This window comes from Schistocerca americana, chromosome X (assembly GCF_021461395.2).
Source record: "Schistocerca americana isolate TAMUIC-IGC-003095 chromosome X, iqSchAmer2.1, whole genome shotgun sequence".
NCBI classification, from domain to species: domain Eukaryota; kingdom Metazoa; phylum Arthropoda; class Insecta; order Orthoptera; family Acrididae; genus Schistocerca; species Schistocerca americana.
In genome coordinates this window covers 281,958,709-281,986,546 of record NC_060130.1, presented here as the reverse complement: position 1 = coordinate 281,986,546, position 27,838 = coordinate 281,958,709, and the positions used below count along the sequence as shown (strand labels likewise).

General features: G+C 40.2%; 1 protein-coding gene across 2 annotated transcripts in view; it reads right to left on the bottom strand.

Moving 5' to 3' along the window:
* The window catches only part of LOC124556035 (Fanconi anemia group M protein homolog), a 242,759-nt gene that overhangs the window by 93,162 nt on the left and 121,759 nt on the right, over nt 1–27,838 (bottom strand). For both annotated transcript variants that reach the window (XM_047130070.1, XM_047130071.1), the window contains exons 7-12: nt 27,136–27,282; nt 25,294–25,371; nt 24,993–25,155; nt 11,935–12,080; nt 11,507–11,623; nt 7,878–8,009 (exon numbers count right to left, since the gene is read on the bottom strand). In XM_047130070.1, coding sequence (XP_046986026.1) covers nt 7,878–8,009; nt 11,507–11,623; nt 11,935–12,080; nt 24,993–25,155; nt 25,294–25,371; nt 27,136–27,282 — 783 coding nt within the window. The remainder of the gene's footprint in view (nt 1–7,877; nt 8,010–11,506; nt 11,624–11,934; nt 12,081–24,992; nt 25,156–25,293; nt 25,372–27,135; nt 27,283–27,838) is intronic.

Here is a 27,838-nt window from a genome sequence, read left to right as displayed (position 1 = left end):
AATCCTAATAACACTTAAGTTGCGACAAAGTCATCTGGGGAGCTTTTGTTGTGTTATGTATGAAGGCACTCTACTAGATGTGTTGTGTTTAGTTTAGTGTTTTTTAACAACAAAAGATTTTCCACCATCTTTCGGATATGCATTCAGGATATTATTAATTCCCATTCCGATATTTTGGCCAAAAATCTTTCAGAAGTTCTCAAGGTGAGTGACTTGCAAGTATATTAAGTAACTCTACACATTACTGTGGGGTAAACGTACATGCGTCGGGGATAACACTGTTAGCAGACAGAGCATCAGTCATAGATAAAACTTTATGCCCATTGTTACCAACAGTGTTATCTCTGACACATGTGTTTACATTATTGTGTAAGGTGATTAAAAAAACTTGCAAGTGACTGGCCTTGAGAATGGCTGAGAAGTTGTCAGCCGAAATACTGGAGCAAAAATTAATAATATTTCAGATGCATGCCTGAAAGATTAATGAGTATTTGATCTGCTAGGAAAACTTAAAGAAACACGGGATATGTTGTTTTTGAGTGACCTACAGATATTACAGTAGTGTATAAGAAGTTCTCACAATTAGTAATAATAAAATGAATACTAAGCAGGAGATCACAAAGATTTTTAATGACCACTTTGTAAGTGTAACTAAGCGGACAGGTTGTAGGTCAGTTCTTGCTGAGGCAACAGTTATCTTCAAGCAACAAGTTCTTATAACCTGTAATCCCATAACCACTAGAGAACTCTAGAGAATCATTGTTTTTTAATATACAGGGTGATTCAAAAAGAATACCACAACTTTAAAAATGTGTATTTAATGCAAGAAACATAATATAACCCTCTGTTATACATCATTACAAAGAGTATTTAAAAAGGTTTTTTTTTCACTCAAAAACAAGTTCAGAGATGTTCAATATGGCCCCCTCCAGACACTCGAGCAATATCAACCCGATACTCCAACTAGTTCCACACTCTCTGTAGCATATCAGGCGTAACAGTTTGGATAGTTACTGTTATTTCTCGTTTCAAATCATCAATGGTGGCTGGGAGAGGTGGCCGAAACACCATATCCTTAACATACCCCCATAAGAAAAAATTGCAGGGGGTAAGATCAGGGCTTCTTGGAGGCCAGTGATGAAGTGCTCTGTCATGGGCTGCCTGGCGGCCGATCCATCGCCTCGGGTAGTTGACGTTCAGGTAGTTACGGACAGATAAGTCCGTAACTACCTGAACTGTAGTCCAGTTACAGTAGCACCTTCGAAGAAAAAGGGACCAAAAACTTTATTGGCTGAAATGGCACAGAAAACGTTCAACTTAGGCGAGTCACGTTCATACTGAGTTGTTTCCCGCAGATTCTCAGTGCCCCATATACAGACATTGTGACGGTTGACTTTCCCGTTAGTGTGGAAAGTTGCTTCATCACTAAACACAATCTTTGAAACGAAAGATTCATCTGTTTCCATTTGAGCAAGGATAAAATCACAGAAATCGATTCTTTTAATCTTATCAGCTGCAGACAGTGCTTGAACCAATTTCAGACGATAAGGTTTCATAACTAACCTTTTTCGTAGGACTCTCCATACAGTTGATTGTGGAATTTGCAGCTCTCTGCTAGCTCTGCGAGTCGATTTTCCTGGGCTGCGAACAAATGCTTGCTGGATGCGTGCTACATTTTCATCACTCGTTCTCGGACGTCCAGAACTTTTCCCTTTGCACAAACACCCATTCTCTGTAAATTGTTTATACCAACGTTTAATACCCCACCTATCAGGAGGTTTAACACCATACTTCGTTCGAAATGCATGCTGAACAACTGTCGTCGATTCACTTCTGCCGTACTCAATAACACAAAAAGCTTTCTGTTGAGCGGTCGCCATCTTAGCATCAACTGACGCTGACGCCTAGTCAACAGCACCTCAAGCGAACAAATGTAAAACTAAATGAAACTTTATAGCTCCCTTAATTCGCCGACAGATAGTGCTTAGCTCTGCCTTTTGTCGTTGCAGAGTTTTAAATTCGTAAAGTTGTGGTATTCTTTTTGAATCACCCTGTATATTTGCCCTGTTAATACAGACTGATATCGTGAATATTGCACTAGACTAATCTTGGACCACTTAATCAAATGGGCAAGTATAATTCCATTTTGAAAATCATTTAGCTCACAATGAGAAACAAACTGATGCCTTCTGCCAACACTAGGCATCATATGAAAGACATGATGAGCAGTATTTGTTTCGGCTGATTCCAATTATACAGTGCCAAAACTACATTACACATATCTGGCTTAACACCACAGAAAATGCACCCGACAACCCATAGGAGAGAGACCTGGTATTTGATTTGACAATATCTCAAATAACCCACTGAAAACCTGATCTAGAGAAATAAATAGAATACTGTGTGAGTACATGGGCTTCAAGCTAACTCAGAGACACACTGCTAGGATTGTAACAGGTCAGTGTAGGCCACACAAAAGTGCAACAGGAATGTGCAGAGAAGTTAAATGGGAATACTTGGAGGAAAGATGATGTAATTCTCATGAAACACTGTTGAATAAATTTAGAGAATTTGTATTCAAAGACTGTGTAGCCATTCTGCTGCCATCACTGTATATCTTGCGCAGTGATCATAAGAATGAGGTTAGAGTGTGTCCAGAGGCATATATACAGTCATGTTTTCCTCTTTCAGTATGCATGTACAATAGGAAAGAATATCAATAATCTTGGAACTATGTACAATATGTCATGCATGAATTGAGGAATATACAGGGTGTCTCTCATAAGAGTCGTAAAGTGCATTTTCTCTGGCATTTTAGCAGATATTTGCAATTTCATTTCTGTGAAGTGTAGTTACTGTTTGCCCAAACAAATCCTGCTTGTCATGTCTTTCATAGAACCCCCAGCATCAACAGAATGCATTAGTTTGTTTCGTTTCAAACACACTAATTTTTAAATCGGAACTTTAGGCACCTACTCGATTCAGCACTACCACATTAGTCTGCTGGAATATTCATTTTACTCATACATATTAACAGGAACAGTAAAACACAAGGAATAAGCAGTACTCCAGCAGTGACTGAGTGGTAGTAGCATTTTACTGTCCCTCTTAATATGTAACAGTGAAACCAATATTGCACTGGACTAATTTGGGACTGTTCTGTTGAATGGGCAAGTAAAATTCCACTTTAAAAATAATTTTGTTTCTAACGGGAAAAAACTGACACTTTCAAAAAATGGTTCAAACAGTTCTGAGCACTATGGGACTTAACATCTGAAGTCATCAGTCCCCTAGACTTAGAACTACTTAAACCTAACTAACCTAAGGACAGCACACACATCCATGCCCGAGGCAGGATTCGAACCTGCGACCGTAGCAGCAGCGCGGTTCTGAATTGCAAATATCTGTTGAAACCCCAGAGAAAATGCGTCTGATGATTCTTAGGAGAGACACCCTTTATATGTAGGCATAGGATAGACTTTATGAGAGAACAAAATATTCCACTGTAAAACCTCTTTCCACAAAAAGTGATGCCACAAATATAAAACTACTGCAAACCAGTTTCCCTTTCAGCTGCGCTTTCAAAACTCCAAAAAATTATTTCCTGTAAGGATTGTCAAACATCTTAACTATTTAGGCATTATTAACAAAAGGTGGTTTGGGTTTCTACAAAAAGTATAACTGAACAGCCTCTTTTCACATTTGTAAATGACCTCTACAAACAACTGCACAAGTACTGTTTTCCAAGGGGGTTTCTTATAAGATTTGACAAATGTCTTTCATTGTGATGATGAGAAGCTAATATTTAACAGATATCATTACAACAGACACCAATAAGCTGGTTTTCTAAGTCATCAACTAATTTACAATCATTTCCCTTTCAACTAATATGTCTTAGAAATTTATTTCCAAGGATAAGTTGCCTCTTTCTCAAAATATCTTAACCGAGCAAGGTGACGCAATGGTTAGCACACTGGACTCGCATTCAGGAGGACAATGGTTCAATCACGCATCCGGCCATCCTGAGTTAGGTTTTCCGTGATGTCCGTAAATCACTCCAGGCAAATCCCGGGATGGTTCCTTTGAAAGGGCATCATCAACTTCCTTCCCTGTCCTTCCGTAATCTGATGAGACCAATTACCTCGCTCTTTGGTCTCTTCCTCCAAACAACCCAAACCCAACCCCAACCCTCAAAATATCTTCATTGCCCAGAATAGAGAGATTACAATCATTTGTGAATAAGTCCAAGAGCATCTTATTTCCAATTGTATGGACTGTTGGGAATACTTGGCAGTGCTTCCTTATACACACTTTATTTCATATGCTTTCTTCTAAAGAAATCTACTCTCTGCATAGCATGTGAAAGTCCACCTGTCTCCAAACATGAGAATAATATAAATTGAGTTGACAAAAATAAAACCTGCCACTGTGCAATAAAGTGTAAACTACACTGCAGCTAAAATTTTTAATTGAGTATTGAAAGTAAATTAAGTCAGATTCTGATACATTTTCTACTCATTAATAGAGGCTGCTCATGCAAGTTTATCAAATAAGTGGCGTTCTCAAACAGTTTAATGTTTTTTTGAAAGTTATTGTAACTATTACAGAAATATAATTATTGTCATTTAGTCATTGAGGAGTTTGTGTATGAATTATTAATAGGTATCAACCTTTTTGTATGATGCCAAGTGGGCTCAATAACCTGTACTACAGATGACATCTTTCGTCATTGTAGTTTGGTCAAGTTTTCACTATTATGTGATGTACAACTAACTATTTATAAGAATTGCAACAGCACGTTCCACATCCAATGAGAGAATGTTTTATGGATTTATGGAATACATATAAAATAAATGAATCATGCATGTAATACTTTAGGAATAATCTTAACAATGAGTACAAAATCAAATAATTATAATCATGTAATTTAACTTCAATAAATTTCAACTTAATTAATAACTAGAATACTCTCATTCTATAATGTGATCTATTCAGATTGTAAGGGTAGAAATCTAGAGGATTTGAATGAGTAGCGGCTTGTAGATGGAAATGTACCTTGTATATTTCTTTTCCAAGTGTTACACAGGAAGATAAATGACGGGTGCATAAGTAGAAACATAAAGTTTAGGAAAATAATCAAAGTGGGGTTACAGAACTGTAATTGGTAAACTCTACCGCAATCATAAAAAAGATGGAGGGAGGGATGAAGAACAGCAAGATCCTGACAGGGGAAGGGGGGTTGTTCTGGAGTTGGTGTCCAGAGAAAGTCTGTTATAAATGATGTACTTACTCAAAAATATGAGAGATAGAAAACTAAATCTGTTTTGACTCTGTTATACTAACCCTTTTATCTATTGATCAGCGTCATTGTTTTAGTAGGACAATAATAATTCCATGTGACTCAATATCCTGGAGCAAGTCTATCAACTGGGCAGCACTCTGGTAACTTGTGTGCCTCTAACTTTCCTTAGTAATCCTAATAGTGAAAGGGAACTTACAGTTTAATGTGGAATCTGAACCACGTGTCATTCCTGGTGAATCCCCACATCACTGTGAGATGACGTTTAGGTTAAAGACAGACAGAAAAATTTGTTGGTGACCACGATGAAGTGCTTACACAAAATTAACTGTCTGGGTCGCACTTGTTTTGTCCACATACATACTGCATTTCAACAGGCTCCCATCACCAGATCAAAACACAAGGCTAAAATCCATACAATGATTGCTTGGTATGCTTAAGTCCTATTTTTGACATGATACACTTTATTGATTTTTCCCTTGTGTTGTGATTCAACAATGGCAGTCTGCCGAAATGCGTAATATATAAGCTGCCCCAGAAGGTATGGTGAGTATTCAGGAATATGACAGGACAGATATTCTTAAGCAAAAATGTCTAGTAAACAAGGCCTCTACAATGCATAACTTAAGAGCTCTAAGCACTTTTTCAGTAGAACGACACATTAGCAAAGGTGAACACGTGCTCATAGCTGTTAAGGTAAGCATTTAAGAGGCCATGTGCACTAAACTTTTTTCCTTCAAGTGATCATTCCAGTCATATCCCTTAATACTGACCATTCCTCCTGGGACACCCTGTACATAGATAAAGAAATTGAGATGCAAACAATAAATTTTGTATAACTGGTTTTGAAGTTTTACACACGAGTAGCATTCTGCTTATGCGTGACATATTAAGATTGTGGATATTTTCTTGGCGCACTTGACTGATGTTATGGTTTCAGGATTATAACCAAGTTGGCACTTCCATTTTGTACACAAAATTGAATGATCAACCCAACAGAAACACAGAAAAATACTGTCAATGAAACAAAATTTCCTTCAGTACTTCCGCAACCAAGCACTGGCCGCACCAAATGAAATAGCGTGTCTGGATGCTCATGAGCAAGCTTTTAACCACAGGCTGTGCGATTAACAGGAGGACATTCTCAAACATAAGAAGGCAGTAATCTCCAGCAGACCACTGGTATGATTTCTGTGGATGGTTTCCTTCACTAGCATACTTATATTATGAGCTTATTGCAGCTTAGATCACATCAACGTGTAGACATTTCTGATAGGTAACTGAAGAATATTAATTCACTCATGATATATCTGATTACACAGTCCATACTTCTTTTTCTGATTTTATTGAGTGAAGAAGACTGGAAGACTGGAGTTCAATGTTCCTGCAGCAATGAGGTCCTTAGACATGGAGCACAAATTATAATTGAATAAGGAAATTATTTCCAAAGGAACCATTCTGGTATTATCAGAAAGTGATTTATGGAAACCACAGGGAGCCTGATGATTGGATGGGGAATTGGACCCAAGTCCACCCACATTCAAGTCCAGAGTCTTAGCCAATTATGGGACTCTACGATAAAATGGAATGCAGTAAAATTATTATTTATTGCAAAAACAACCACCATCTACATTGTCACCTAATATCAACCAAAGGCTTTTGAGAGTGTACAATTACAGAACTAGTATTTTGCAGCATGTCAGTCAACACTGGGATCAGATCTTGATTACATTTCCATATTACACAATTAAAAAAAAAGTTAAAAAAAAACAATGTTAATCTTACAGTCAGAAATGTTAATCCTCTTTAAATTTTACAGTATCATGAAGACTTTTTAATATTTTTATTTATTTATTTTGCAGGGTCTAGGTAGTGAAAAAATACCTACTGCTATGTTATATTTTGATTAGCACAACCATATACAGGGTCAATGAAAGCAGAAGTCTTCAATAGAGATCAAAGACATCTGCTTAATAGCAACTCAAGTGGAAACTGCACAGTTCCGTGTGGTCTTCCATATGCAGCACCCTGTGACACATTTCCATCGTGTGAGAATTGCAATGAAGTAAGTACAGCCTGTGGATTTCATGTGGTTGTCTAAATTAATAACTACTGAGGACGCTAACACACTTCTCCAAACAAGCATTGCAATCTTGACCACACTATTGTCAATATAATTTTAAATTTTCATTTTAAAAATGTCAATAACATTTCACCAATGGATAAGAAAAGGCGCTTATGACATCGTACTGCTGTTTCTTTGTACTTTTATGTACATACACCTTATGACAATTCACTTTGCTGACTTTCTCTCCCTGCCTCGAATTTTTCAGAGTAATTTTTTCTTTTTGTCTCTCACCTCACTACAACTTTTGCTATTGCAGTTCCCTAAATTATGGACATACTGCAGTGGCTGGAATGACATTTGAAAATTGTTTACGGTCTGAAATTTCAAATTTATGGAAAGTCAGGATCACTTACACATGGCACGAAACATCCATTATGACACTTAGAAATTAGCTATCTATCTGAAAATGATCTAATATTCTAGGATAGCTTACATACCCTGTGTACAGACCTGCAGTTGTTGTTTCTGAGTAATACCATGAGACACTTTGCCTGTAGTTGCCTGACCCATGAATGGAGTTGGTCTCATCAAAGGTTCAAACACCTTTGCCAAGTTGAATGCTTCAATAACTGTTTCTCGGTACTGTCAAAAGAAGATACAATGTGTAAAGAAAGATGAAACTGTGTGTAGTCACTAAAACAACAAGACTTATAAATATTTTAACCTTTAAATATTGACACCACAAATATTAGCAATTAAATTTATTCCCGCACGAAAATTTAGCTTTGTAGGGTTTCAATAATTCTAGATTTTCAAAATAAAAGTCAGTGTTTATGTGACTTGTTATTTAAGCTTATTTCTGCTATCTTGAGTGCAGAAAAATGTCGATATTTACATTTAATTGCAGAATTTTTCTTCGTGGCACAAGCACTGGTTGAAGCACATTAGTGTCCATGGCATTTGTTATTTTGCACCATTGTGGCTGCTATTACAGCCAAGTGAGAAAGGCTGTTAATGAGATTATGTATACTGTAAATTTTTGCAAATAATACTGGTTTATAGTTATAGATTCTTTGACCTAAATATCTTCATTGTCAGTAATACATACATCTTCTGGTTTCTCATGACTGAACACTAGAGTGATGTGCAGACAGCAAAGCAAGTGGTGCGTTGATATGCAGACGGGGGAGGCAGTTTAGCACATGATAAGTGAACCTAATATGTCATTATACCACGTGTATCTGTTGCAACTGTTTTGGCATATATGTTAACATTTTGCGTCAGAGCAAATACAATGATAGGTATTGTGTTGCTGTAGTGTTCATTATGGGTGAAAAATAGTGTATGTGTGTGTGTGTGTGTGTGTGTGTGTGTGTGTGTGTTTGCATGCACATACGCATGTGTAGAACAGTGTACTATAAGAACTTCATACTGAGTGCAACAGTGCATGCACATGCATGCGTAGTTTTATTCACCTTTCACAACAATGTACTGTAAGTACTTCATACTGAGTGGGACATTTTTATTGAGAACAATGATATGACTGTAATTTTACCACACATTACATATCAAACAAAAAATTCTTTCAGTTTATACTTTCTCTGCAGAAATGGTTCTTGGGAAAGACATTGGATGTCCTCGAGAAATTCACACAATATTTCATCACCACAAGAAATTGAAATCTTCAGGTGTGAGGAACACACTACTGGCTTTCTATTTAGGTGAGTCTAAGCAGGAAAGCTACAGGTGTGAATGCACCAAATTCAGTGCCCAATAGAGGAGTTTTCCTGATCAGTAGCAAGAAGGACAGCTATGCCACCTGTCAGATGATGAACCAAGGACTCTGCTGCAGATACAAAGGCTATTGTTCCTACTGTGCACCACTGTCGGTTGCCCCAGTGCCCTCTGTCAGAAGCTGCATGCCCAAATACAGGTCCACACTGGGGTGTGACTATTCTCGTCATTGCAATCTGAACATTTAAGTCACCACCAAAGTGTCATCTCTTGGCTGACTAAAGGTTTCCTCTCTGTGGTAGCTGCAACATTAATATTGCCATTGCTGTATCCCATGCCAAGCAAAGTTGAAAACCTGTATCTTCATTCACAAGATTTGTCGAGCTGTGAATTTGCTGCTTCATTAAGTATGCTGTCCCAGTACGAAGAGGTCAATGAGAGAATTTAGGTACTTTTGTAGTCCACAGTGTGCCCCACATTGAGAAAATGCTTGGCCACTGCAGGTTTCTCTGGTTGCTCCAGATGCGTGTACTGTCAATGTCCAATGCTTCTGTCTTTAAGGTGTGACAAGTTTGTCTGATGTATGACAGCTACAAGGACTCTTTCCTCCACACCAACACATATAGGAAAGGTAGTTCACTATTTTTCTCTATCACAAATGTAAACTTTATGTTAGAATAACCAGATTTTAGATGTTTTAGAAACACCTTGAGCATGCAGTGCTGTGGGTCCAGATTACGTAAGTGTCATCCACAGATTGCCAAAAGAGCATAGGTTTTAACGTCACCAACAAGAGTGCTCTCGTCTCAAAATCTTTCATAAAAAGATTAGGCACAATAGGTGACAAAGGATGACCCACTGTGACACTGTTAGGCTGTTCAAAGTATTGGTCACTGAATAAAAAATAGGTTGAAGTGAGTACATATATACACAAATCTAGAAGTTCCTCTTCCAGTTTCTTTTCAATGAACAGCAGCAATTCCTGGAATGGTACTCGAGTGAAAAGTGACACCACAACAAAAATTATGAATATTTCTGATGGTGTGAGTCATAAGTTCTAGAGGTGGTGAATGAAGTTTTGTATGTGGTGCTCGCATTTTCCTTCTAAAAGGGCTCAATTGCACTGCCAGATGTTTTGCCACGTACTATGTTGGAGCCTCAACATTACTCACAATTGTTCAAAGTGGTATGCCATGCTCATGAAGTTTAAGCAATACTTCGAGTCTGAGAGGGCAGGTGCCCGAGTACATAGTCTCTTGGTCACAACATTGGAGATTGAGATCTTCTTCTGGAGTTCTCAAGCTCTTCATTGGGGCACTTATTTAGTACGCAATATGCAGAGCCATCTGATAGTGGGTTCATCTTGCTGAAGCACATCGATTTGGAGAGGATGACAGTTGTGTTGCCTTTATCTGCTGTTAAGGTCATAATATCATAAATCTCTCATAGGAAAAGAAGTGCTGACCTTTCTGTAGTTAAGATACTGTCTTTGATCTTAGGTGCCCATGTATGAGTATGGCAAGTGTAGTGGACTGACCCGACAGCCAATCCACTAGGACGGGTAGCCGAAAGGGACGCGTTTAAGCTCATGCAGGCTGGCGTGAGGTCTGGAAAATGACAAGGAATTATAGTAGCCAAAAATTGTACATAACTTCTGGAATACTTAACTTTAATCCATAATTGGTGTAAATCGCTCTTGTACAGATATAATCTCCATTTTAATATACACTGGTAATGGCGCCTTGCTAGGTCGTAGCAAATGACTTAGCTGAAGGCTATGCTAACTATCGTCTGGGCAAATGAGAGCTTATTTGTCAGTGATCTGTTGCTAGCTACGTCGGCTGTACAACTGGGACGAGTGTTAGTAAGTCTCTCTAGACCTGCCGTGTGGCGGTGCTCGGTCTGCAATCACTGATAGTGGCGACACGCGGGTCCTGCGTATACTAATGGACCGCGGCCGATTTAAAAGGCTACCACCTAGCAAGTGTGGTGTCTGGCGGTGACACCACAGCAAGTCTCCCACTTGGTCTTCTTGGTAGTATCAGGCTTCAGTTACAGTCAGCAGTATGTTCATCACACCTGAATATGTTGGTCACTTGTGCTGATGTAATATTGTCGCAATTTCATGACGACATCTGATGTCTTGCCCAACAACAATTTCTATGACTAATCTGTTGGAAAAGCCTCAAGAAACATATTTTCTCTATTGATGCTAACATCACTAGTAATAGAATGACACACTGTGTATATGAAACTGATAATGGTAAGCCATCAGTTATTTACAGTTTCAGCAGACTCAATTGCCAGCACACACACACACACACACACACACACACACACACACACACACACACACACACACACAGAGAGAGAGAGAGAGAGAGAGAGAGAGAGAGAGATCATACCTGACAAAAAATTATTACTTTGCTGTTGGAATCAGTATTGTCAGTTTTACAGAAATGCTCCTTAAGTAATTCTTCCAATTTTTCAAACTTTGGATGTGATGGTAGTGCTTTTTGTTTCTGAAATGAAAGAAACAAAGTTTAGAAACATGGAAACATTCATGAACATCTATCAACACTACAGCAGACGAATTACATATGGCATTCTTCACTTTTCAATAGGCACCAATTGCATTACTCTGCAATATTACTGTTTTGAGATTCTGGTTTCTTTTTGCCTCACACTTTTTCGAACAAGTTACTTTAGTTATCAACAATGACATCTTATGAATGGAGCTGAACATACTTTCTTACGTACTTAGAAATTAGTATTATGATTAACTGATACTTATCTGTATTTGGTACTTTTGATTTTGAGGAAGGAAACATACATTTTGTGAGGAAGCTGGTAAATTAGGATCAAGCATTTTCAGTTCACCAAGACCCTGTTCCACTTCTTCTATTAAGGAAATCAAAGCATCACATTTTGAGAGCTTTGTTTTTACAAGTGGCTGGCTTTTGTCTTCTTTCAGTATTCCTGAAACAGATGGTGATGACTGTATACAACAAGTGCTTAAAGCAAAATTTTCTAACAGCAAGATGTCTTAAAATTTACTGCTCATAATTGTATACCGAAGACTACAAGATCTGATATAACATGGAAAAGATTGGTGTGTGTGTGTGTGTGTGTGTGTGTGTGTGTGTGTGTGTGTGTGTGGGGCGGGGGAGGGGGGGGGGGGTGCACATGTGTGTAAGGGGCACTTTCATTTCAACGAGTATAATGGAAAATGCAGCACATTTTCATGCCATATCTGATGCATCTGCATTCAGAATGGCAATATGGAAGTAGATGAGAGAGTGAGCGAGTCAGTGGCTGACTGTGACACTACTGCTGCTGGTAGAATTCCTTAGTTGCACAGCAGGGGTCTTGATTGCCCTCAGTCACTCAAGGGAGTGTAAGGAGTGCACATTTCTGGTGCAAGAGTCACCAGTGGGTGGCCGTAATTTGTGTAGTGATAAACCACATTTTATATTATTAGGTATCTGGGGCAAACTGTATATGATCAAAAGAACATTGTACAATATGGAGTAATCGAATGAGACAGTTCAGTTGTTTGACCACTGGTCTCGTATTCGGAAGGATGCAGTTTGCACTGTTTGGCTATTCTGATTTAGGTTTTCGTTAATCATTTCAAGCAAATGTGGAATGGGTTCTTCAGTAAGGCCATGGCTGATCACCTGTCCTATCCTCATAAAAACATAATCGATGTGTATGCATATTCTGCACTATCTGTTTTCATTGTCTTATGATGACAAATCTTATATCATTGTCAGATGAACCCTGGATGAGTAAATAAATAAATACATTACTGGACAAACATAGTTAAAATTTGATGAACAATTGTACTAAACTATAGTAGAAACAATAAAATTTGGAAATTGCAAAAAAATTAAATTTTATCCTCTGTAAAGCAGGAAAAACATATTTTGCAGTCTATTAAGTACATACAGTTGTTTCCCAGGAAGAATGGTCAATATTCAGGCATATGACAGGAACAATCATTGGAAGCAAAAAGGTCTAGTAAGCATGGACTTTAAAATATACACTATATCTTAAGAGCTATAAGCACTTGTTCAGTAGAAGAGATGTGTTTCACAGTAGCTTTACCAGAAGATGTGTGTTTCATAGCAGTGAAGATGAACAAGTGCTCATAGCAGTAATACTGTCCATTTTAGAGCTCATATTCACTAGACTTTTTTGCTTTGAATGGCTGTTCCTGTCATATCCCTGAGTATGAACCATTACTCCTGGGGCACCCTATATAGATGTTGAACATATAATGTGCATTGTAAAGATAACATGTATCATTGCCAATAATGAAGAAATTGACAATTATAAAAAAAGTTCATCCCTTCCCCCTGAAAGAGGCTACACAGATATGTATCGGAGGTTTTTTTTTTTGTCTTGGGGCACAAAAACAACTAGGGTCCTATGTGCCCATGTCAGAACTGTAGAGCACGAGGACAAAGAGAGGAGTTAAAAAATGACTACATGTTAATTCCAATTGATGAAAGAAAAGACAACTAACAACAGGGACGTGGAGAAAGGTCTATAAAATATGCCACAGAGCAATGGAGGTCCTGAACTAAAAGTTAAATGGCCTTCGCCATATTGCTAAAATGGATAAAAAGTAAAATGCAGTCAACAGCATCTACATCTACATCTACATCTACATTGATACTCCGCAAGCCACCCAACGGTGTGTGGCGGAGGGCACTTTACGTGCCACTGTCATTACCTCCCTTTCCTGTTCCAGTCGCGTATGGTTCGCGGGAAGAACGACTGTCTGAAAGCCTCCGTGCGCGCTCTAATCTCTCTAATTTTACATTCGTGATCTCCTCGGGAAGTATAAGTAGGGGGAAGCAATATATTCGATACCTCATCCAGAAACGCACCCTCTCGAAACCTGGCGAGCAAGCTACACCGCGATGCAGAGCGCCTCTCTTGCAGAGTCTGCCACTTGAGTTTATTAAACATCTCCGTAACGCTATCACGGTTACCAAATAACCCAGTGACGAAACGCGCCGCTCTTCTTTGGATCTTCTCTATCTCCTCCGTCAACCCGACCTGGTACGGATCCCACACTGATGAGCAATACTCAAGTATAGGTCGAACGAGTGTTTTGTAAGCCACCTCCTTTGTTGATGGACTACATTTTCTAAGCACTCTCCCAATGAATCTCAACCTGGTACCCGCCTTACCAACAATTAGTTTTATATGATCATTCCACTTCAAATCGTTCCGTACGCATACTCCCAGATATTTTACAGAAGTAACTGCTACCAGTGTTTGTTCCGCTATCATATAATCATACAATAAAGGATCCTTCTTTCTATGTATTCGCAATACATTACATTTGTCTATGTTAAGGGTCAGTTGCCACTCCCTGCACCAAGTGCCTATCCGCTGCAGATCTTCCTGTATTTCGCTACAATTTTCTAATGCAGCAACTTCTCTGTATACTACAGCATCATCCGCGAAAAGCCGCATGGAACTTCCGACACTATCTACTAGGTCATTTATATATATTGTGAAAAGCAATGGTCCCATAACACTCCCCTGTGGCACGCCAGAGGTTACTTTAACGTCTGTAGACGTCTCTCCATTGATAACAACATGCTGTGTTCTGTTTGCTAAAAACTCTTCAATCCAGCCACACAGCTGGTCTGATATTCCGTAGGCTCTTACTTTGTTTATCAGGCGACACTGCGGAACTGTATCGAACGCCTTCCGGAAGTCAAGAAAAATAGCATCTACCTGGGAGCCTGTATCTAATATTTTCTGGGTCTCATGAACAAATAAGGCGAGTTGGGTCTCACACGATCGCTGTTTCCGGAATCCATGTTGATTCCTACATAGTAGATTCTGGGTTTCCAGAAATGACATGATACGCGAGCAAAAAACATGTTCTAAAATTCTACAAGAGATCGACGTAAGAGATATAGGTCTATAGTTTTGCGCATCTGCTCGACGACCCTTCTTGAAGACTGGGACTATCTGTGCTCTTTTCCAATCATTTGGAACCCTCCGTTCCTCTAGAGACTTGCGGTACACGGCTGTTAGAAGGGGGGCAAGTTCTTTCGCGTACTCTGTGTAGAATCGAATTGGTATCCCGTCAGGTCCAGTGGACTTTCCTCTATTGAGTGATTCCAGTTGCTTTTCTATTCCTTGGACACTTATTTCAATGTCAGCCATTTTTTCGTTTGTGCGAGGATTTAGAGAAGGAACTGCAGTGCGGTCTTCCTCTGTGAAACAGCTTTGGAAAAAGGTGTTTAGTATTTCAGCTTTACGCGTGTCATCCTCTGTTTCAATGCCATCATCATCCCATAGTGTCTGGATATGCTGTTTCGAGCCACTTACTGATTTAACGTAAGACCAGAACTTCCTAGGATTTTCTGTCAAGTCGGTACATAGAATTTTACTTTCGAATTCAATGAACGCTTCACGCATAGCCCTCCTTACGCTAACTTTGACATCGTTTAGCTTCTGTTTGTCTGAGAGGTTTTGGCTGCGTTTAAACTTGGAGTGGAGCTCCCTTTGCTTTCGCAGTAGTTTCCTAACTTTGTTGTTGTACCACGGTGGGTTTTTCCCGTCCCTCACAGTTTTACTCGGCACGTACCTGTCTAAAACGCATTTTACGATTGCCTTGAACTTTTTCCATAAACACTCAACATTGTCAGTGTCGGAACAGAAATTTTCGTTTTGATCTGTTAGGTAGTCTGAAATCTGCCTTCTATTACTCTTGCTAAACAGATAAACCTTCCTCCCTTTTTTTATATTCCTATTAACTTCCATATTCAGGGATGCTGCAACGGCCTTATGATCACTGATTCCCTGTTCTGTACATACAGATTCGAAAAGTTCGGGTCTGTTTGTCATCAGTAGGTCCAATATGTTATCTCCACGAGTCGGTTCTCTGTTTAATTGCTCGAGGTAATTTTCGGATAGTGCACTCAGTATAATGTCACTCGATGCTCTGTCCCTACCACCCGTCCTAAACATCTGAGTGTCCCAGTCTATATCTGGTAAATTGAAATCTCCACCTAAGACTATAACATGCTGAGAAAATTTATGTGAAATGTATTCCAAATTTTCTCTCAGTTGTTCTGCCACTAATGCTGCTGAGTCGGGAGGTCGGTAAAAGGAGCCAACTATTAACCTAGTTCGGTTGTTTAGTGTAACCTCCACCCATAATAATTCACAGGAACTATCCACTTCTACTTCACTACAGGATAAACTACTACTAACAGCGATGAACACTCCACCACCGGTTACATGCAATCTATCCTTTCTAAACACCGTCTGTACCTTTGTAAAAATTTCGGCAGAATTTATCTCTGGCTTAAGCCAGCTTTCTGTACCTATAACGATTTCAGCTTCGGTGCTTTCTATCAGCGCTTGAAGTTCAGGTACTTTACCAACGCAGCTTCGACAGTTGACAATTACAATACCGATTGCTGCTTGGTCCCCGCATGTCCTGACTTTGCCCCGCACCCGTTGAGGCTGTTGCCCTTTCTGTACTTGCCCAAGGCCATCTAACCTAAAAAACCGCCCAGCCCACGCCACACAACCCCTGCTACCCGTGTAGCCGCTTGTTGCGTGTAGTGGACTCCTGACCTATCCAGCGGAACCCGAAACCCCACCACCCTATGGCGCAAGTCGAGGAATCTGCAGCCCACACGGTCGCAGAACCGTCTCAGCCTCTGATTCAGACCCTCCACTCGGCTCTGTACCAAAGGTCCGCAGTCAGTCCTGTCGACGATGCTGCAGATGGTGAGCTCTGCTTTCATCCCGCTAGCGAGACTGGCAGTCTTCACCAAATCAGATAGCCGCCGGAAGCCAGAGAGGATTTCCTCCGATCTATAGCGACACACATCATTGGTGCCGACATGAGCGACCACCTGCAGATGGGTGCACACGCGTTGTTCACTAAAAAGGCTGATAACTCAGAAGGCAAACACAAATACGAATGTAAGTGGTTAAAAAAAAAAAAAGGGATTTCATCAGGAAATGATGGACTGTCAAAGGTTGAGTGCAATGAGCACAAAGTGGTGGGGAACACACTTAACAAATGGCGATGGCTCAAAAGACAGCGCCCTATATGCAACCCAGCTAAAATGATATCCTCACAGTGAGAGGGCCAAGCAGAGGTTGTCAAAGTCACTGGGAGAGGCTTAATTACCTGGAGCTTGTTCCTATGATGGGAGGACCAGTGGTGATGCCAAAGTGACATCATCTGCTGACAGATAGCAACACAGAGATCATAAGAGGAAATGTAAGAACAAACAGGCTTAGGTATGAGGACTGCAGCCTTGGCAGCAGCATCAGTGGTCTTGTTTCCTGTCAGACTGATGTGACCTGGGACCCACATAAACATCACAGTGGCTCCATCAAGAGTGAGCAAGTGACAGCTTCCCTGGACCCGTTCCACTAAAGGATGGACGGTGTACAGCAGACAGGCTTTGAAGGGCACTGACAGAGTCAGAGCAGATGATGCAATAGAAACGCCTGTGTTGCCAGATGTACTGTGTGACCTGATACAGGGCAAAGAGCTCTGCTGTAAATACTGAGCAGTGTTCTATAAGTCGAAAAAGGAAAACGTTGGTGCAAATAATGAAGGCACACCTGACACCACAGTCAGTCTGACAGCCGTCAGTATACACAAAGTTACTATCGCGGAGTTCCGTGCAAAGGTCATGAAACTTATGGCAATAGAGTGAGGCTGGAATAGTGTGCTTAGAAAGTGAATGAAGGCCTGGGTGGAACGGGCTGCCACATGAAGCCAAGGTGGTGAAGGGTTCACACCCAACGGGAAATTTGCAGGCAGCTCGAAAGCTGGCGGAGCAAGAGCCGGAGGCAAACTCAAGGAGGTAATGGGGAAGAGGGACACACCCCATACTGGTGATCAAAGGAGTCATTGTAGTTGTGATGGCATAAGCTGTCGCCAGCACACTGGTCAGAAAAGATGTAGCAAGAAGATCGATAGTAGGCGCTCCGTCATTAGCTCAGTCACTGACGCACCAACACACACTCCAGTTTGGTATCTGTCATTCATCGCATAGTGTGACTTGTGCTTCACCAGCAGTCAGGCTGATGTGGGCTAACATTGAAGAGCTTGTACCTCAACACATGGACACAAAGTTAAGTAGCAGCTATCTGTTTCAGTAAATAAAGAACCCTGTTAATACATGTTTGCAATTGTATTGTAGAAAGAGGATGCCAGCCACCAAACAACTCTCTCTCTCTCTCTCGATTCCTATGGTACATGGCAATGAGGACACTACAGTGGTGACAAGAATACAACAGTGGCAACAAGGATAATTCAGTTGCGATCAAAGTTAATCAACTTGGCTGAAGATTTTGCTTGCTTCTCTTGAATTTTAGCCTGCAGGGGTACTCATTTCTATTTCCTCAATTGCCATCATATTTTTGTACGTATTCCAGGAGGGGAGCAGCAGAACTAATCAAATTTCTCTTTGCGGAGGCTTTGCTTGCTTTTTTGCAATAACGTATTTGTGTAAACCATGGCTACCCCACCCCCTCCAACCGCTGCCCCCGTGCTACAGCTGCAGATGGATCTAATACAAGTTTTTCAGTTTCTGAAACAACAAATTGGTATCCTACTGATGATGGTACAACAACTACTCACTGCACAAGCTGTGTTGGCCACACAACAGACCAACCAGCCAACCAACCAACCAGCCCAGCGAGTGCCGCCGACCAGTATACCAACGTTCTGGCAATTTAACGACACAGAGGAGGAATGGCTTGAATACTGGACACATTTCCAAGCACATTGTCAAGTTCATCATATTGAAATTACTGTAAAGTTACAATACTTTCTTTCAGCTGCGGAGTTACCAGTGTTCAGGTTAATACAAAAGCTATTCCCAACCGTGTCTCCTGACAAACTCAGCTATGACAAAGTAATCGCTGCATTAACTCAGTACTATGACCAGCAAGTCAAATAGCTGCAGCTACATATAAGTTCTTTTGCTTGCAGAAAAATCCAGAACAGATGTATCACCAGTGGTGCACAGAATTAACGGGTATGACAAGAAAGTGTAAATATAAGTGTAGTTGTGGCACCTTTTACAGTGATTTAATGATTAGGGATACCGTAACATTCAGTGTCCCAGATAATAGAATACGGGAACAGATCTTAAAGTACTCTGATCCATCACTTCCCCAAGTTTTGTAAATCTTACAGCTATAAGATTCGGATGCCAAATCTTACAGCTATAAGATTCGGATGCCATGTCGACCAATAAATTTGACTAGGAATCAATTTGTCATGCTGAGTCGCCTCTTGTTCACGATAGCCCCAAGCAGCCACAACAATGAGCATGTACATAGCTGTGTGGACAGCCACGTACACATGTAAACAGGCCTGTGAATTTAGTGAAGTCTTGCTGTAGATGTTTTGCTCCTCAAGACAAGATTGCCCATCACGTAACGCAACGTGTAACACATGTGGAAAAAAAAAAAGGCCATGTCCGAGCAGTTTGTTTGCAATGGCACAAAAACACCAATTTTGTCCGCTCTCAGAAAAAACAGGCTCGTGCACATGCAGTGAAAGCAGGTTTTCTAAAACTAGAACAGGTTCTGATAAAAGTAAGATTAAGGTTGTGCCTCTTTCTTGCCCTGGCGCTGTGCAACGACATTCTCAAGAACTATTTGTCTCATTACGAATTGCTGGCCGTCGTGTGAACTTTCAGTTAGACACAGGTACCACAGAAACTCTGCTTAACTGTGCCACGTACAAACAGTTAGGCTCACCGTGCCTTTCTAAAACTAGCAAGCACCTCATTGCTTACAATGGACAGGAAGTTCCAGAGGTTGGACAGTATAGTTTGCCTGCCCCGTACAAATCTCACACTAGGACTGTGTTGAAATCAAGACAGTGAGAACATATTGAGTTTAGGTGTCTTTGATTTGTTTGGCCTTAGCATTCAAGACAATGTACTTTCAGTGTTGGCTTTTGAGCCAAAAGACAACGTAGCTAGCTTGGTTAAAGAATTTCCTGAACTATTTTCCGAAGGAACGGGAAAAGCTAATAATTTTGTAGTGCATGTTACATTGAAAGACAATGCACAGCCTAGTTTTTTCGGGCCCGCCCCATTGCAATTGCTTTAAGAGACAAAGTAGCCAATGGATTGAAAGAATTGCAAGATAATGGTGTAATTGCTCCCATTCAAGCTAGTCTATGGGCAAGTCCACTAGATTTTTTGCCTACGCCTTCTGGTCGCATTCGCATTTGTGTTGACTTCAAATCTACAGGCAACCCACAGACAGCAGTTGACACTTATCCGTTATCTTGTCCTGAGGAACTCATGGACAGGCTTGGTGCAGGAGGTTACTTTCCTATGATAGATTTGCATGATGCTTATTTGCAAATTCCATTGGATGAAGAATCACAGAAAGTGTCTGTTGTAAATACACACTTAGGAATGTTCAAGTATTTGCATTTGCCCTTTGGCAGTGCTTCCGCATCTGCTATTTTTCAACATTGCTTGGAACAGCTGACTGCAATAGTGTCATTTTGTTCAAACTACCTTGATGATATTGTTGTCTTAGGTCATACACCAGAGGAACACATTGCCAATTTGTGTGCTCTTTTTCGAGTGTTGTTAGAAGCAGGACTCAAGTGTCATCTTGAAAAGTGTGACTTTTTAAAACTGAACTGCAATGCTTAGGTCACGTGATAAACAGTCAGGATGTGCACCCTCTACAATCTCATTTGCTTGCAATCCGTGGCCTGCCTGTTCCTGGCAATGTGTCTAAACTGCAGCCATTCATACCGAATGCCGCTCAGATCACAGCTCCATTGCATCGCTTGCGTCACATAAATGTAGCTTTTGTATGGTCTAAAGACTGTCAAGATGCATTTCAGAAACTCAAAAATGCTTTGCTCAGTGACAGATGTTTAGTGCATTTTGACCATGCCAAGCTGACACTTCTTCCTATGGAATCGGCGCAGTGCTTTCACACAGGACTAGTGCACAAGACACATCTATTGCTTTTGCCTCAAAGTTGTAAACTCAAACTCAGTGCAATTACTCTCAAATAGAAAAAGAGGCTCTCACTACTGTGTATGGTGTGACAAAATTTAATCACTTTCTGTTTGGTCGGAAGTTCTATTTAGTGACAGATCACAAGCTGTTGCAGTCCTTGTTTCATTGGTCAAAGCAGGTTCCTACACGCACTGCTCAAAAATTGCAGCATTGGGCTTTGCTGCTTTCACAGTATCAGTATGAAATTGTGTACAGACCTATGGCAAAGCATGGCAATGCAGACGCCCTATCTCCCCTTCCAATTGGCCCAGACTCTGATTTTTATGCATTTGCCACATCTTGTTGCCAAATCAATACCCAAGACTCTGAATTGCTGGAATCTTTTCCTTGCACTACAGAAAAATTGCACAGGCCACAGAAGCCGACCCAGATCTCAAGTTTTCTTTGCATTACATTCACACGTCTTGACCTCGTTCACTGAACAGTATCCAGAACTCAGTTATGCACCAATACTTTGCACATCGGCATAGCCTTTCAGTTCAACATGGTGTGATTCTAGTTCAACATGGTGTGATTCTAGTTCAAAATGACAGTGGATAATCACGTGTGCTCATTCCAAAAGTGTTGCAAAAGGATGTGTTGCGATTGCTCCACCAAGTCATTGGGGAATTGTTCGTACTAAACAGTTACTGTACTTGGCAGGGCATGGATGCCCATATTGAACAGATGACATCACAGTGTCTCGCATGCCTGAGATGAATGCACCAGCCCCGGCCATTCAGAATTGTAAGATTTCACGGTTGGGCTGTGGGCTGTGCGGACATCGCTTGAGATGGCAATAACTGGCAGCATAGGTAACGAAGAAAAATGGTGCATGATCCTCAGCTAGTTGAGTTTACCTATCTGAAGCTTTCCACTGCTGACATTACTATTCACACACAGTGACACACTTGTTCTAGATTATTGTCTTGGTTTGCTACTCAGGTTTTGTTCATACACTGTTGAAGATTCTATGGCTTGACATTTGACTTCCTCTCGGTGTGTCCTTTCAGATTTGTGTACGATTAGCTGTCATCCACCTGGCCTTTTTTGGCCATTTACTGTTTCCCTGGGAAAGCACATAGTGACACTCCCCCACTGGGGTTGTATGTTACAAGAAAGACAGATTCAAATTTAACCACCAAAAAAAGATTCTATCATCACGTTAATTGCCTAACAGAAGCCAACTGTCTGACTGTTTTACTTATGAGCCTTGCTATGGAGAATCCATTCCAGAAGACTAGAACAATCTTAAATCCATAGTATATCCCAGTATCTTTTGCCTGAGTCAATCTCTCTCTTCACACCAATGTCATCCACTCTTCCACATACTATATGCTCCAAAAATAAATAAATAAATAAACCTAGCCATCCTGGATGCACCAAAGCTGGTTACAATGTTCTCACAGAATCTCAGCTCTTGTTGCCTGACACTTCCAACCCACTGCCAACATCCTAGCTTCTCAAATAACACACACACACACACACACACACACACACACACACACACACACACATATTCACATTTCTTAACTGTTCCCACACCAATATCACCTGGATCCCATGATGTCACAACATCACTTCCCTACACGCTAACATTCCCTGTGTCCACAGTCTTGCTGCTCTCTCTCTCTCTCTCTCTCTCTCTCTCTCTCTCTCTCTCTCTCTCTCTCTCAACACCCCCCTTCCCCTCCAACAGCCTACAGACTCCATACCCACCACATCATTTGTTGTAAACCTACAAGCTACATACTTATGCACCAACTACTGAGGGGAATATATACAGAGATACCTGTTGCATGGTCATGGGCAGCCACACAGCACCATCCATCATGATTTATCTAGAGGAAATCTTCCTAGCCATAGACAATCCCAAACACTACAGACATCTGCCCAGTCATACCCTTGCTCATCAACAGTACCTGCATTTTAAAAGCTGCCATCTCTTATACATTAGAAAGTCTGTCCAATACAGGTTCATCATGGATGGACAGAATATCTGCAGTGATGAGCAATCCCTTAACCAGTAGACTGAAGGCCTTATGCTTTTACAGACAGAAACGCATCCTCCCCCCCCCCCCCCCTTTCTAAACCTATACCATAAACAGAATTTTCATGCCATATCCACAAATGCACCATTTCCATGAACCAGCTGTAAAGGTGCACCCCTCTTCATCACCAAATCTCATCATGAACTGAACAACTTAATAACATTCTTCACCAAAGCTTTGACTACTTATCATTATGTTTGGAAATAATGAACATCTTACCCACAATCCTCCCCACTGCTCCCAAATTGGTAATCTTCCATACATCAAATCTACAAAATCTAGCCCTATGCCACCTATCCAAGGTATGGCCCCCTGTGAAACAGTCTTATCATATACAGTCACTGCAATAACAAATTACAGCCAGAGCATGCTAGTGATGTGGTTCGTTGTTTCACAATGATGGTGTGTTTCCACTGTTTTAATAGTCAACTGTATGTATGCAAGTCAAACTACTGATTTGTTGCCTTTATATTGACAAATGACAACAAATATTTTTTAAGCCCATCTAACAAGGAATGGCTGTTACTGGTGAATATTTTGTGAGTTTTTACTCCAAGAATTGCAAACGAGAGTCCTCTGAACATTACAGCTCCCAAACCTAAATCTCCAATTGCTGTTCATCTGGCGCATTTATATGAAACCTGAACACCCTCCATAACAGCATCATGGAATGGTTCCATTCAAAAGTAATTGCCAAAAGTGTTAAGACATTCATCCCACTGAAATATGAGATGATCAATCCATGATCAATCCCTGTTTTGTAGAATTCAGTCGGCTGCTGAAGGATCCACAACTGCACCCACTCTTACACTTCCTCGTCCGACGGAGACCAACGTCCACATGTATCTTTCTTCAGGTCACCACAGATGTGAAAATCACATGGTGAAAGATCCAGGCTGTGAGGGGTAAGTCGCAATGTTTCACTACCAAATCATTGAAGCATAGCCTTCGTCCAACTTGCAATGTGGTGGCAAGTGTTATCGTGTGACTGGGTGATTCTGTTCAGCAGCATTCCAAGAGCCCAAGGGCAAATGTCAAAGCCAACAGTGAAAACATCCCCCATCTCCCCAACCAAAGAAATCCAAAGCTGTTCACACAAGTTCTGGTAAGGTCATGATGACCATCTTCTTCAACTGCAGGAGTCCTCTGCTCATGGAGTTAATCAAATGCATAACCATAATAATTGTGCAGTGCTATGAATACATTTTGCAGAAACTGCTATGTGCTATAAAGTCAAAACACCCAGGAATGCTGTCAGAGGAAATCGTCCTGTTGCATGACGACACCCACCACCTCATTGTCAATCGGACGAAGGCTAGACTTCAGTGATTTGGTTGCAAAACACTGCAACGCCACCTGTACAGCCTGTATCTTTCACCATGAGATTTTCACAACTTTGATGAACTGAAGAAAGTCATGCATGGATGTTGGTTTGAGTAGGATGAGGAAGTGCAAGAGAGGGTGGGGTTATGGATCCATCAGTGCATTCTACAAAACAGTTATTGATCGGTTCATCTCAAAGTGGGATAAATGTCTTAATGTGTGTGGTGATTACTTTTGAATGGAACCATTCCATGGTCCCATTGTGGTGCCATTCAGTTTTCATTTGACTGCCCCTTCTACTTGACAAGGTGACATGTGACTGGTAACTGTGACTTACATTACATAAATAACTCAATGTGCAACATCTTCCTGCCTGCATCTTTGTGAACATATTAAAACCATATATTCTCTTTGAAACATTTATTGTGTCAAATAGTAAACATATATTACAAAATACATACCATTAATAAATTTCACAAATGATCGGAGTCCGTGCAATGTCAGAAGCTCTAGCGCATGAAATAACGAAACTGAAGCTGCAAAATCTGCATTTGCTGCTGCGAGTTGGTGAGGTGAAATGTGTTGTGGAGGATGTGAGCGGGTGTATTCCCACGACTTCAAAACCTAAATAAAAAGGTATCATACTGTTAGCCTTTAATGTCTCTTTTAATTCTTCCATAAAAATAAACTGAAAAGAAAAGAAAGAAAGAAAATAAAGAAGAGGAATTAAGGAAAGAAGTTAGAGAGTAGTATTAACTATACCTTATATTTGGCCAGCGATCGCACAGTGCCAGACAGTAATCTGCTCTGTATAAGTGGTCTCACATATATTTCTATAATCTGTAAAATAATTTTCTCAAGTCAATCATCAAATAGCTTCCAAAGCATCAACATTTAGACTAGCCAATAGGACAAACAAACCTACATGGCAGCATTTGTAGCAACAATTACAGAAACTGCTTATGAACTCAAAATAACATGTGGAGTTCCTTAAGGCAACCAAGATGTTTCCACTGTCAGTGGTACCACAGTCTTTTAACTGTATCAGTAACTGATAAACTGAAGTTTACTAACAACAAAATATCAGAGTAAATTAACTGACTTGAAAGTATGAGTGCTGATCAACAAAGACTGAGACTGATTTTTTTTCCTGTAGCTTCTGTGATAGTTTCCTAATGTACCACAAATATTTGAAATGAGAGTTTTTTTTTACGTATAATGTCCATAGCTAGCAGCACTCTCATATTAGTAGGTTGGTGGTAATGTTCTATTTTGTATACATTCTTTGTATTTTGCATACTGAACAATGGAGGTGATGCAAGCGGAGCAGTACAGTGCAACAAAATTCTGTGTTCATTTACACCATACAGCCACTGAAGCTTACAAAAAGCTGCAGCAAGTGTATGGTGAAGATTCACTACCTCATGCAACAGTGTTTAGGTGGTTCAAGGACTTCAAAGAAGGCTGACTTGTCTGTGTTAAGCAAGTTGAGCCTGGTGTTTCAGCTTCTGTTGTGACTGAAGTCAACATGAACACAGCTACTGTGATTGTCCATGAAGATTGAAGGATAACATTATTTAACCTCAGTGAAATGTTGGTAATTTCAAATGGCAGTGTCTTTACAATTGTGCACAATCATCTCCTTATGAACCATGTTTGTGCACAAGGTACCACATCTGTTGACATCCGAACAAAAGGCTGTGCAAATGGAGACAGGCCGCGAGGTCCTGCATCTCTTTGCTGATGGAGGGCATCTGTTTCTGGAATCAATTATCAATGGTGATGAGTCACGGCTGCAACATTATGATCCTGAAGGAAAACGAGCCATCATGGAAATTGCCATGTTTTCCAACACCAAAAGAAAAAAATGCGAAAGTTGTTCCATCTGCAGGGAAAGTAATGGTGATCACATATTTTGACTGTCATGGAATGATTTAACAGCATGCAGATCCCCTACATTGTTGTTACAGCAGCATATTACATGTCAGTATTGAGGAGGCACATTGCAAGGAAATGACCAGAGCTCGGTGACGATTTCACCATGACAATGGTTGGCCTCACATTTCAAATCAAGTCATGCAGTTTCTGACTCAGTTTAATATTAACTGTGTACCGCATCTGCCCTTTAGCCCTGATCTTACACCCTGTAATTGCTTTTCATTCCCATCACTAGAGGCAAAGCTTTGGGGCATTTAATTTAAGAACTATCATGCACTGCTCAAGGAAAGTAAGACAATTCTCAACGACCTAACAAAGAATGGCCTGCACCATGTGTTCAAGGACTGGCAGAGATGCTATAAAAAGTGCATTCAAGGAGGGGGAAGTACTTCGGAAAAGATCATGTAAACATTGAAATGAAGTAATACACATCTGTGAAAAAAATCAGTCTCAGTCTTTGTTCATCAGCTCTTGTACATAACATTTATAAGTGATCAACAAAGATGATACACTAATTTGGTAACCAGATGCACTCATGAAATATAAAATTTGCTTTAGAAATGACTTTGTATGCCACTATAAGCTGCTGTTTACACCTGGAGCAAAACTGAAGTACAAAACATATTTTAAATATAAAAATAAACATATATGTCAATACTGACTTACATTCATAAATTTGTCAAGAACAGTTTTCAGGTAGCCAGTTATCTTAACAATGACAGTTTCAATATTACGTTTATGTGTGTATTGCGCAACATCTGGTGATGTCTCAGTACGTGCTTCAATATATGATATTTGGAGATTGTTTATCACCTGAAATAATAATAAAAAGTAAACAAGAACAATTAAAACCAGTTTACACCAATCTAGGAATTATTGCATGCAACAACATTATTGCAATGAAGATATAATAAAAAGTTACAAATATGTTCAACTCTTATCTTAACTGAGGTTTATCAATTCAAATAAGTTGTCTATTATTTACATTTCTGATTTCTCTCCTGTTTTTTTTTTCTTTTTTTTTTTTTTTTCTTTTTTTTTTTTAAATAAAAAATCATATATCTAAATCTAAACATGAGTGAAAAAGGTTAAAACTTCAGATACCTATAGGCAGTAGTGTGCTGTTCAGTGTGGTGTTTGTGGCGACTGTAGTACTCACAATAACGCGAGTTGTGCTGCATGCAAAGTGGCGTAGCTGTTAAAGAGTCGCTGGCTGGTGTGCTGCAGGCTGTCACTTCAAACCTGAACACCAGTAATTGCCTGTCATTTAGTATTTATCATTTCTGGAAAGTTCTCAAAATATCTTATGTTTTATATTCCAGAATACTCAATTTTTGTGTAAACAGCAGCATTCTCCATCCTGGACTGC